The 13,279-nt window shown below is 41.2% G+C and overlaps 1 protein-coding gene across 1 annotated transcript in view; it reads right to left on the bottom strand.

Moving 5' to 3' along the window:
* The window catches only part of LOC133623375 (uncharacterized), a 29,163-nt gene extending 25,458 nt beyond the window's left edge, over window positions 1-3,705 (bottom strand). The window contains exon 1 of the mRNA XM_061986625.1: window positions 3,568-3,705. Within this exon, the coding sequence (XP_061842609.1) occupies window positions 3,568-3,619 (52 nt within the window). The 5' untranslated portion in view covers window positions 3,620-3,705. The remainder of the gene's footprint in view (window positions 1-3,567) is intronic.
* Window positions 3,706-13,279: the final 9,574 nt, after the last annotated feature.

The raw sequence follows: 13,279 nt of genomic DNA, 5'->3' as shown, positions 1-13,279 counted from the left end.
CAGTGGAGCGAGTTTTCAGCCATGGTGGCATCATACTACGCCCCCATCGTGCACAAATGACTGACAGACTCTTGGCTAATTTGGTCTTTTGCAAATGCAATGCAGCATAGGGCCCTGACATATAAAAAGTACAACTTTTTTGTTATGTTCACGTATATGTCATGTTTTTTCAATGTTAACACTTTTGTACAAATAAGTACATTTGCACTTTATTTTTCAATGTGTTTGTTCTGTAAAGGAATGAGTTAATGTTTAAAATGACTGGTTAGTAGTGCTATTATAAAGTGCAATGTCAGCACAATTTTCTTTCCTGCAATTTAAAATGCACTTGTTTTAATAAATAAATACAGCGTTTGAAAAGCATACACAATCTGTGTTAATATATTAGTCTGTGGTTAAAAGGACTTGAAAGGACTCGAAACTCAAAATGCAGGACTTAGGACTTGACTTGAGACTTTCCAGTCTTGACTTTGGACTTGACTCGGGGCTTGCCTGTCTTGACTCGGGACTTGACTCGGACTTGAGGGCAAAGACTTGAGACTTACTTGTGACTTGCAAAACAATGACTTGGTCCCACCTCTGCCATGTACTATCCTAAGGGAACCTCGATTTACGAACTCCTATTTGCAAACTTTTAAATTGCGCTAAATATGCCTCCATGTGCTAATCATGTCTCTGTGTTTCATTCATTCATTTTGTACACACATTATAATGTTTGATGCACAACATTATTGTGTAAGCAGGCAGCATTTACAGTACATGCTGTGTATCAGCATATGGTGCACCGGATTAAAAGGCGCACTGCCGATGAGCGGGTCTATTCAGGTCTGTTTTCATATAAATTGCATTAAAGAGGTCATATTCTACACTTAAAACACTTCTGGTAATGGTAGTTCCGTGGTCACAATGTTGCATAGATTATATTTTACAGACCATCTTCAAGCCGCTTTCTGGCCGTCTCTTCAGGATGCGCCGTTTTGTGGGCGGGTCTTATTTACGAGCATCTTCTCCCCATCAACTTTGTTGTACCGTTTTATAGTTTTAGCGCTTCCATAGCGAGTCTACTGACAGATATATAACTGTATGTTACTTGGTATTGGGATGAATGCCCCACAACAAAGAGAGAAAAAGAAGGAGCTTATTGAATACGTCGTTGGACTACAATGGCAGAAGGCATACATTTTCTGAACTTTTGCAGGTCCTAAATACACATAAGCAGGTGCATAATATTGCAAAACAAAACACCAGAAACTATGTCTCCTAATAGGTGCCATTTTGGGGTCCTTACCACACACACTATAATAATACCCGTATGTTGAAGCACAATACGTCTAACTATGGTAGCAGTAATGTGCCACGTTCCATCAAGCAGTGTGGCTTCATAGCTTACCAAAGTCGTACTGTAACGTACAAAACCCAAAACCAGTGAAGTTGGCACGTTGTGTAATTCATAAATAAAAACAGAATACAATGATTTGCAAATCCTTTTCAACTTATATTCAATTGAATAGACTGCAAAGACAAGATACTTAATGTTCCAACTGAGAAACTTAATTTTTTTTTGCAAATAATCATTAACTTAAAATTTAATGGCAGCAGCACGTTGCAAAAAAGTTGTCACATGGGCATTTTTACCACTGTGTTACATGGCCTTTCCTTTTAACAACACTCAGTAAACGTTTGGGAACTGAGGAGACCAAGTTTTGAAGCTTTTCAGGTGGAATTATTTCCCATTCTTGCTTGATGTACAGCTTAAGTTGTTCAACAGTCCGGGGTCTTCGTTGTGGTATTTGACGCTGCATAATGCGCCACACGTTTTCAATGGGAGACAGGTCTGGACTACATGCAGGCCAGTTTAGTACCTGCACTCTATGAAGCCACGCTGTTGTAACACGTGGCTTGGCATTGCCTTGCTGAAATAAGCGGGGGTGTCGATGATAACGTTGCTTGGATGGCAACATATGTTGCTCCAAAAGCTGTATGTACCTTTCAGCATTAATGGTGCCTTCACAGATGTGTAAGTTACCCATGTCTTGGGCACTAATACACCCCCATACCATCACAGATGCTGGCTTTTCAACTTTGCGCCTATAACAGTCCGGATGGTTCTTTTCCTCTTTGGTCCGGAGGACACAACAGCCACAGTTTCCAAAAACAATTTGAAATGTGGACTCGTCAGACCACAGAACACTTTTCCACTTTGCATCAGTCCGTCTTAGATGAGCTCGGGCCCAGCGAAGCCGGCGGCGTGTCTGGGTGTTGTTGATAAATGGCTTTGCATAGTAGAGTTTTAACTTGTACTTACAGATGTAGCGGCCAACAGTAGTTACTGACAGTGGGTTTCTGAAATGTTCCTGAGCCCGTGTGGTGATATCCTTTACACACTGATGTCGCTTTTTGATGCAGTACCGCCTGAGTGATTGAAGGTCCGCAATATCATCGTCTCTGAACCTTTTGATGATATTACAAACCGTTGATGGTGAAATTCCTAAATTCCTTGCAATAGCTTGTTGAGAAATGTTGTTCTTAAACTGTTCGACAATTTGCTCACGCATTTGTTCATAAAGTGGTGACCCTCGCCCTATCCTTGTTTGTGAATGACTGGGCATTTCATGGAAGCTGCTTGTATACCCAATCATGGCACCCACCTGTTCCCAATTATCCTGTTCACCTGTGGGATGTTCCAAATAAGTGTTTAATGAGCATTCCTCTACTTTCTCAGTCTTTTTTGCCACTTGTGCCAGCTTTTTTGCAACATGTTGCAGGCATCAAATTCCAAATGAGCTAATATTTGCAAAAAATAACAAAGTTTCTCAGTTCAAACTTTAAGTATCTTGTCTTTGCAGTCTATTCAACTGAATATAGGTTGAAAAGGATTTGCAAATCATTGTATTTTGTTTTTATTTACCATTTACACAACGTGCCAACTTCACTGGTTTTGGGTTTTGTACATGTATAATGTTCTATATTCTCAAAAAAATCATCCATGTTTTGGTGTTGCTTGCTCGCATCATCTATTTAACAGGTGTCAGCTTGTAGTCCACACGTATCTCTTATGTGTGACTGCCACCTACTAGTCACACTTTTCACTACATTATGCACCAAATGAAATATATTTGAGGTCGGTAAGCACAACCAGAATTAATATGTACATAAGGCGCACTGGGTTTTAAGACGCACTGTTGATTTTTTTTTTTTTTTTAAATGAAAAGATTTTAACTGCGCCTTATAGTATGAATAATATGTTATATTATCTGCGCATTTTGATGCACGACACTTTAGAGTGAATGTTTATTTCTCAGCAATAGTGCAAGTAGAGTTGCATAAGCTCTATGAACAAGAAACTAATTGTTGGACAATACGGCATTTGTTTGCTAAGCCTTAAATCTAACTGGAAGGAAAAAAGTTTTTTCTTTGAGGTTGTCGCTAAATCGCGCTCTAAAACAGACCCAGAACTCAGAACAACAGCTCGCATCGCAGTACAGTGAACATCCAAGCTAAAGCGGCATCCAGCAAATAATGATAGAAAAAGATGTTAACAGTAAAGATTAAGTAATTGTGTCTCACCAGTAAAAAGGAGGAGAGGAAGGAGGTAAACAGTCTTGATCTTTCTCCCCATGGTGGCGATGGGTCCAGTAGGCCACTCAGAACTGGAAAGTGGACTTCACGCAGCTTCCCTCCTCTCTTGCATTCATTACGGCAGTGAGTGGATGAATGGACGCAGGGTGGGGAGTGGTGTTGGGGGTGGGTTTGCATTCCTTCCCCGAACTCCAAGGGACATCCATAACTCCCAAAGGGGGGTGCACTCCTTCATTATTAAAGCTCCAGACAGGGCGTTTGCCACCATTACTTATACATGCTTTAAATATTTGCCGACGCGTCAGTTTTTAAAAGATGATTAAAATGGAGAATCTCTTCGCTTGGTTTCTCTTTTTGCACGGTGATCGAGTCAGTGTACAACATGCAAATGAGCAACGGTTTGAGATAGGTTTAAGGGGCATAAATCTGTTGGGTGGGAGAAAACATTGTTCCACGCTGAATAGGGTTGCCCACTCGTTATGGTGAGAAATGGGACAGCGCTGGAGGCCTGTGCGGTCACATGATGTTTTTCTGTGTCGTGATGGCCCCCAAAGAATGTGATGCTGTATATAAAAAACTAATCAAATGGTTTGAAAAACTGTGCTTGGATTTTTTTTGAATGTGGATATTGTTTTTAGTTTACCAACTCAACGTGAAACCTGTTAAATGTGGCAAATGATTACAATTGTAACCCAATTAAGCCCTGATGTTTAAGACAAACATCAATCAAATCAAATCAAATCAACTTTATTTATAAAGCACATTTAAAATTTACCACAGGGGTAGCCAAAGTGCTGTACAATGAGCAGGTTAAAAGATAAAACGAGTACCGAGCAAACACAACACAACACAAACAGAACACGATAAAAAATAAATAATTAAAAAAGAATTAATAAAAACATAAAAACATAAAAACAGGATCACAGCAGGTGTATTATGGGGCGCCATTGCAGGATGGATATCACTCAGTGTTAAAAGCCATGGAATAAAAGTATGTTTTTAAGAGAGATTTAAAAACAGGAAGAGAGGAGGCTTGTCTAACACTCAGGGGTAGGTCGTTCCAGAGCTTGGGAGCAGCAACGGCGAAAGCTCTGTCACCTCTAAGCTTCAGCCTTGTGTCAGGGACCGTCAACAGCAGCTGATCGGCTGATCTTAAGGATCGGGTGGGGCAGTAAGGCTGAAGGAGGTCGGAGAGATAGGTTGGCGCGAGGGTGTTTAGACATTTAAAAACAAATAAAAGGAGTTTAAAATGTATTCGGTAACGCACAGGGAGCCAGTGAAGGGACGCTAAAATAGGGGTGATGTGCTCACGTCTGCGGGTCTGTGTTAGCAGACGAGCAGCAGAGTTCTGCACGAGCTGCAGGCGGGCGATCACTGGTATCATTTTTTTCTTCAGACATGGTAGAAAATAAATGTCATAAATAAATACTACAGTACATACTAGGGTTGTCCCGATACTAATATTTTGGTAACGGAACCAAAATGTATTTCGAGATTTTTCGATACCTTTCTATACTTTTATAAATAAAGGGTACCACAAAAAAAATGCATTATTGGCTTTATTTTAACAAGAACTCTTAGGGTACATTAGCCATATGTTTCTTATTGCAACCGAAGAACAATTTTATCCTTAAATAAAATAGCAGACATACCAGACAACTTGTCTTTTAGTAGTAAGTAAACAAACAAAGACTCCTAATTAGTCTACTGACATATGCAGTAACATATTGTGTCATTTATCATTCTATTATATTGTCAACATTATAAGGACAAGCTGTAAAAATGTATTATCAATCTACTTATTCATTTACTGTTATTATCTGCTTACTTTCTCTTTCAACATGTTCTATCTACACTTCTGTTAAAATGTAATAATCACTTATTCTTCTGTTGTTTGATACTTTACATTAGTTTTGGATGATACCACAAATTTAGGTATCGATCCGATACCAAGTAATTACATTGGTCATATTCAAAGTCCTCATGTGTCCAGGGACATATTTCCTGAGTTTATAAACATGATATGAATTTTAAAAAAAGGAAAAAAGATTTTGTGACCATAAAAAATATCGATGTAATCATAGTAGTATCGATTAGATACGCTATTGTTCTTGGTATCATTACAGTGGATGTTAGGTGTAGATCCACCCAAGGCATTTGTTTACATTCAGGTGCGCTAGCTTTTGTTAGCGGTGAGCTATTGTATCCTCCTACGATGTGTAGTGAAGCATTTTTAGCTATTCCTCGTCCTGCAGTGATAATGATATTTGTAAGAAACGTACTTTATTCGTCGCCATGGAGGCGAGGATTAGTGATTTAGAAGTACCGTATTTTCCGCACCATAAGGCGCCCTGGGTTAAAAGCCGCGCCTTCAATGAACGGCATATTTCAAAACTTTGTCCACCTATAAGCCGCCCAGTGTTGTAAGCCGCATCTAACTGCGCTAAAGGAATGTCAAAAAAACAGTCAGATAGGTCAGTCAAACTTTAATAATATATTAAAAACCAGCGTTCTAACAACTCTGTTCACTCCCAAAATGTACGCAAATGTGCAATCACAAACATACGTATATCAACATGGACAGAGCTGCGTGAAAAAAGCCACCCGGCCTCTTCGCGTAAACTTAAACTTACCTTAACCACTCGCTCATCTTTTCTTCATCCATCCCTTCGAGTTAGCTTTTATGATGACGCCGGCTGGAAAGGTCTCTTTTGGCAAGGTCTTCCTTTTGAATATCACCATGGGTGGAAGTTTCTGGCCATTAGCATGGCAAGCTAGAACCACAGTGAAGGATGACTTCTCATTCCCTGTGGTGCGAATATTCACCGTACGTGCTCCCGTTCCACAGTGCGGTTCACAGGAATATCAGTTGCTGTGAAATACGGTAGTAATCCGTGTGCGGATGGAGAGATTGCGTCTTTTCATGAACCGGATCCTTGTCGCTTTGTAGGAGCCATTTTGTGGTCTTTACAGATGTAAACACACAAAGGAAATGAAACGTACGGTGATATCCGCGCCCTTTTTCTTCTTCTACGCGGGCGGGTGGTTGCTTACAGTAGAAGAAGAAGCGCTTCCTGTTCTATGGGGGCGGGTGCTTACCTTGGCGGTTGCTTGCGTAGAAGAAGAAGCGCTTCCTGTTCTACCGGGAAAAAAGATGGCGGCTGTTTACCGAAGTTGCGAGACCGAAACTTTATGAAAATGAATCTTAATATTTATCCATATATAAAGCGCACCGGGTTAAAAGCCGCACTGTCAGCTTTTGAGTAAATTTGTGGTTTTTAGGTGCGGCTAATAATGCGGAAAATACGGTAGCTAAAACACTGCCAACTGTGGATGGACGTTAGCCGCTAGCTAGCTAGCTATGTCTTACAGCACCTCTTCCTGAGGGCGTTTCAGTGTTATAACTTCACATTTATTGTCAGTTTTTAGGCCAAAAATCGTCCATTCTCCCTTTTCTGTCTACACACTGTGTCTGCTTGTAAGTACTGAGAGTAAGTACCTGAGAGTATAGCAGAGGTGTGGACTCGAGTCACATGACTTGGACTCGAGTCAGACTCGAGTCATGAATTTGATGACTTTAGACTCGACTTGACAAAATGTGAAGAGACTTGCAACTCGACTTAGACTTTAACATCAATGACTTGTGACTTCACTTGGACTTGAGCCTTTTGACTTGACATGACTTGCCACTTTCCCCAAAATCCAAAGCTTAAAAAGTTATTTGGGAGCGCTCCGTATTTTTCATTTTCTTCGTCTGTCTATCAGCGTGTTATTCCTGTCAGCTGGTGTGCTGTCAGTACAACAGCCAATCAAATTAGATCTACGTTGTTTTCATCACACAGCATTCATCCAATCAAATTGCAGGACAACCAATGAACTAGAGTTGTCCAACAACGTGCCAGTGATAAACAATTATGTTAAAGTTGGTTTCGTTCGGGTATAAAAACTACGACTTGGTCAACAAAAAACGAATTGCGGTATGCAAATCACGCAGTTCGAATATTACAGACGGAGACGCAACAACTTCCAACTTCGTTCGACATTTGAAGTTGCACAAAGAAGGGTAAGTTCTGAATGTAAGATAACGTTTATTGGCTAAGTAACGTGACTTTTATTTGCTGTGTAGTTAAATCAGTGAGGCTGCAAACTCACTGCTAACGTTATAACCATAGACATCTTATAAGTAGACGCAGCATCGAGCGCTACTGCCTACTGGCGCAGACGAGGCGCGTGGCCGCCATCTTGGAGTGGTGATCCGCTCCACTCAGTGCAATTAATTTGGCAGGAGCAATGAACTGTCAGCGCATTTAATTCATTTTACCTCACTGAATACGACTGATTTTCACCCCCTTTTTTGTCATACGTGTAGCCATGATAACAGACACATGTTTTGGCGTGTTTTATTATTCATAGTTTGCTTAACAGTAATATAATATTCTTATACACTATAAATGACCAGACGTCCGAGATCAAAACTGGGAATATAATCCCAGAGAAGGGGGAAAAAAACGGTAATCTATTTTTAAATTGAAGAAACAATATGATTAGGTTATATATACATATGTGTGTATCCTACATAAACAATGTATGAATACATTAGATATCTATATATCTTAGGGACCTATAGACTGTATCTCTGTTGCTTCAGCAGCAGAGAGTTTATTCTGTCTTGACACTTTGTATTGATATTTTCTATTACATTCTTCCCTTAAATGATAATGTTTGCAGTGATTGTTTTATATGTATTATTTTATGTAAGTCGCTTTGGATAAAAGCGTCTGCCAAATACTTAAACATATATAAACACCTGAAAGTCTTCATATCAGCTAAAACCACCAATCTGTTTCACTGGATTCAGAATAAAACCAAATTCTGTTCAACCCAACAATGTTAGTATTTGAATATTGTTACTTGAAGACTGATTCCTGGTTACAATTATACTGTTAAGAAAGTATTGTCTTATACTTTGCCTAAAATGAGAATGCATCATAATCAGTGGCGGCTGGTGAATTTTGTTTTAGGTGGGGCTGAAAGTTTGTAAACCAAACCCCTGTAGGGGTGTCATCCTCCCCCAGAAGATTTATTTGTGATTTTCACATACAAATATTGAAGATCTTTGATCCTTCTCAACTCTGTGGTAATATTATTTTCATAAAATACAACCAATAGTACGTTAATGTTAAATCTCACTTGTGAAAAGTAATCCCCCGATTCCTATTTTCAACAGTCCGCTCATTTGAGCAGGAAAACGGTGAACCCCACCATCTTTGTTTTCTACCTGTCATCTGTCAGTTTCGGCTGCTTGCCGGCTCCTCATCACCACTTCAAGATGGCGGCCAAATTGCTCACGTCACAGCAACCAATGCTGCGTCTACTTATAAGATGTCTATGGTTATAACGTCATTGCAAACACGGCAATCTGTTGCGTCCACTGCAGTTTGCTACCTTATTCATACTTTTTGTCAAGTGATTTTTTTTTAAGCAGGGTTTCATGAGGTACCTATACATAACGTTACGTTAGTCAATGTATCACACACAGTAACGTAACGTTAGACGGCAGTCAGCAGCACCGCGTATTTTAGCCACCTACAAAAAGACAAACATAGTCAAATAAAGGTCAGTTAAAATGTATACTATATTAAGAATATGTGTACATATTGCATAGGGTCCTGACATCTAAAAAGTACAACTCTGTTCATTGTTATGTTCATATATGTCAGAGTTTGTAGGACGCGAACCCCAAGATGCAGAGAAGGCGGAAGGCGTTATACGGGAAAACATGATTTAATGTTCAAAATAAAGTAAAAACACAAACTAGGAACAGGCAAAATGGAAACAGGAACCAGAAAACAGAAAAACTGGAAATAGCAAACGGCTAACAGGATCTGGCTAACAGGAAAACAAAAAGCTAGGAGAAACCAACCGTAAATAGCTATAAGGAACAGCTTACCGCTATGACGACAGCGACAAGGACAGGTAGACACTATAATGACAATCAGGTAGTGATGACAATGATCCAGCAGTGACTGGAGGGTAGGGCAGGTATAAATAGCAGCTGGCTGATTGACACCAGGTGTGGCCAGGTACCAATCAGCCACAGCTGAGGGGACACAGCACTCAGGGAGACAAGTAGGAAATAAAGACAAAATAAAAGTGCTGGACAGAAAACTAAGACAAACTCAGAAAAAAAACTAAAACACAGTCAAACTGTCAGGGACAAGCCTGACAGTAGCCCCCCTTCCTATAACGGATACCAGACGTTCTAGAACCACCTCCCGCCCCAAAAAAGTCCAAAGTCACGGGAGGGTGGAGGGAGGACAAGGAGGTGGGCCACCAGGCTAAGTGTCCCCGCAACCAGCGGGGAAGAGTTAGGTGGCGACGGCGAGTTGAGCACCGCCGCAATTGGCGAGGCGGCTCGTCCGCCGGTGTGGGAGAACCCACCGGAGAAGATGGTGGCGCCCTCTGCTGGCCCACCGGAGAAGATGGTGGCGCCCTCTGCTGGCCCACCGGAGAAGATGGCGGTGGCGCCCTCTGCTGGCCCACCGGGGAGGATGGCGGTGGCGCCCTCTGCTGGCCCACCGGGGAGGATGGCGGTGGCGCCCTCTGCTGGCCCACCGGGGAGGATGGCGGTGGCGCCCTCTGCTGGCCCACCGGAGTGCATGGTGGCGGCGTCTGTTGGCTCACCGGAGAGGAGGATGGTGGCGCCCTCTGCTGGCCCACCGGGGAGGATGGCGGTGGCGCCCTCTGCTGGCCCACCGGGGAGGATGGCGGTGGCGCCCTCTGCCGGCCCACCGGAGTGCATGGTGGCGTCTGCCGGCCCACCGGAGTGCATGGTGGCGTCTGCCGGCCCACCGGAGTGCATGGTGGCGTCTGCCGGCCCACCGGAGTGCATGGTGGCGCCGTAGGTTGCAGACCCACCGGAGATGATGGTGGCGTCTGCCGGCCCACCGGAAATGATGGTGGCGTTTGTTGCAGACCCACCTGAGATGATGGCGTTGTCTTTTGCAGACCCACTGGGGCGAGAAGTAGCTGTGCCTCCCTAGCTGCACAGCCACTCATAGCCCCCCCCTCAAGGGACGGATCCCAGACATCACCAGATAGGCCCACAGACGACAGGGGTGGGTGGGAGAGGGCTTGGAATGAGGCCGAACTTTTCTTTAATTTATCCATTAATTCCAAAGCCTTGTTCATCCTCTCCGCCATGGACATGTCTGCGAGGTTCGAATTTGGCTGGATCATAATGTCAGAGTTTGTAGGACGCGAACCCCAAGATGCAGAGAAGGCGGAAGGCGTTATACGGGAAAACATGATTTAATGTTCAAAATAAAGTAAAAACACAAACTAGGAACAGGCAAAATGGAAACAGGAACCAGAAAACAGAAAAACTGGAAATAGCAAACGGCTAACAGGATCTGGCTAACAGGAAAACAAAAAGCTAGGAGAAACCAACCGTAAATAGCTATAAGGAACAGCTTACCGCTATGACGACAGCGACAAGGACAGGTAGACACTATAATGACATTGGCAATGACAATCAGGTAGTGATGACAATGATCCAGCAGTGACTGGAGGGTAGGGCAGGTATAAATAGCAGCTGGCTGATTGACACCAGGTGTGGCCAGGTGCCAATCAGCCACAGCTGAGGGGACAGAGCACTCAGGGAGACAAGTAGGAAATAAAGACAAAATAAAAGTGCTGGACAGAAAACTAAGACAAACTAAAAAAAAAACTAAAACACAGTCAAACTGTCAGGGACAAGCCTGACAATATATTTGTTATGTTTTTCATGTGTACGCACACATAAACACACATACAGTATGAGATGAGATCAATGAGATAAGGTAAGAACAGGATAGAAACTGCTGTGGAACTAGTTACAATGCAATATGCCATGGAAATACAATGTTAACACTTTTGTGCAAATAAGTACAGTTGTACTTGTTTTTTTTTCAAATGTGTTTTTATTCTGTAAAGGAACGAGTTACATGTTTAAAATGACTGGTTAATAGTGCTATTTTGAAGTGCAATGTCAGCACTATCTTTTTCCCTGCAATTTCAAATGCACTTGTTTTAATAAATAAATACAGCGTTTTAAAAGCATACACAATCTGTGTAAATATATTAGTCTGTGGTTAAATGACTTGAAAGGACTCAAAACTCAAAATGCAGGACTTGGGACTTGACTTGAGACTTTCCAGTCTTGACTTTGGACTTGACTCGGACTTGCCCTGTCTTGACTCGGGACTTGACTCGAGACTTGAGGGTAAAGACTTGAGACTTACTTGTGACTTGTAAAGCAATGACTTGGTCCCACCTCTGGAGTATAGTACCCTTTTTGATGCATTAGTACCGCAAAACTATACTAGTACTGGTATACCGTACAGCCCTAGTACATACAAACCAGCATTTAATAAATCATCCAATCAAACTTTATTTATATAGCACTTGTCACACACAGGCAAGTAAAACACAAAGTCATTGTTTCTTAACGATAGGGTCGGGGCCCTAGAGAGCCACCAAAAAGTGTCTGTTTTTCATCTCTGGTCCACAGCAGTACTCAGTTGTAATACACTTTTTCCAACCACTTGTAGCAGAAATGACAATATCAGACAAACCAAAGAAGTCTGGCAAAAGTCACAGAAGAGACGTTTATTTAGCGCAAAAATTATGACTAAAGGGGTTTATTTAAGAAACATATATATGAATATAATTCATTATTAATTTACTTATTGTTTTATTTTAGAACTGCATGATTGCATATGTAATACTTTTTCATCAGTTTTTATTTGATTATTTATTTTTGTAATCAGCCTGCCCTAAGCCTTGATAATACGCTTTGGGATTAACACATGCTTTCATATCATTTGACAAGGTGCATCCTGTTAAACTTGTAAGTAGGTTAGATATAATTGTTGAATGCGATTAAAATTTAGAGTAAAAATACCAATTCACTGTTAATATTTGAAAAAAAAAAAAAAAATACACAAACACGCACGGCACTGAGGTTGAGGAAACACCAGTTTTGAAGCGACCACACAGGAGAATAACTAACATTATAATCATTAATGTTATGCGGAAATTCGTTTATCGCAGTTATGTCTGGAAACAATTAACCGCGATAAACTAGGGATAGCTGTATATTCTTATCAGTGACAGAGCAGGGAAGAGCTAGGAATACGATTGCAGTGCAATTTCATATTATGCTCTTTAATTCATTGACATTTACATACACTTATTAATTCAAAATGTCCTTAAAAGAATAAAAATAATAAAGAACTAGAAAATTACAGTGGAAATTTTGACAAGCCTGCTATTTCTGCTGTCAATTTCTGGCACAGTGTCAATTGAAGCTAAATAGCTTGCATAACGTTCAAATGCTAACGCTAGCTTGTTATACCGGGAACTGTTAGCATACTTGCAAGAGGTTTGACGCGTCTCAAAACCCATTAATTTTAGGTTTGTACGAATATGCTGGCATAAAACCTTCGCATGCTAATGATCACATGCTAACATAGGAACAAATATGTACTTCTAAAAGGGCGCCAAGTATCAAAATCAATTATTTTTAGGTTTAAACATACACAGTTATCTAAAAAGCTAGCACAAAACGTTAGCATGATAACGTTAGCATGATGACATAGGAAACGTTAGCGGACCCCGACTTAAACTAGTTGAAAATTCAGGTGTTACCATTTAGTGG

Source organism: Nerophis lumbriciformis, linkage group LG12 (assembly GCF_033978685.3).
Source record: "Nerophis lumbriciformis linkage group LG12, RoL_Nlum_v2.1, whole genome shotgun sequence".
NCBI lineage: Eukaryota > Metazoa > Chordata > Actinopteri > Syngnathiformes > Syngnathidae > Nerophis > Nerophis lumbriciformis.
This window is presented reverse-complemented; position numbering and strand designations above follow the sequence as displayed.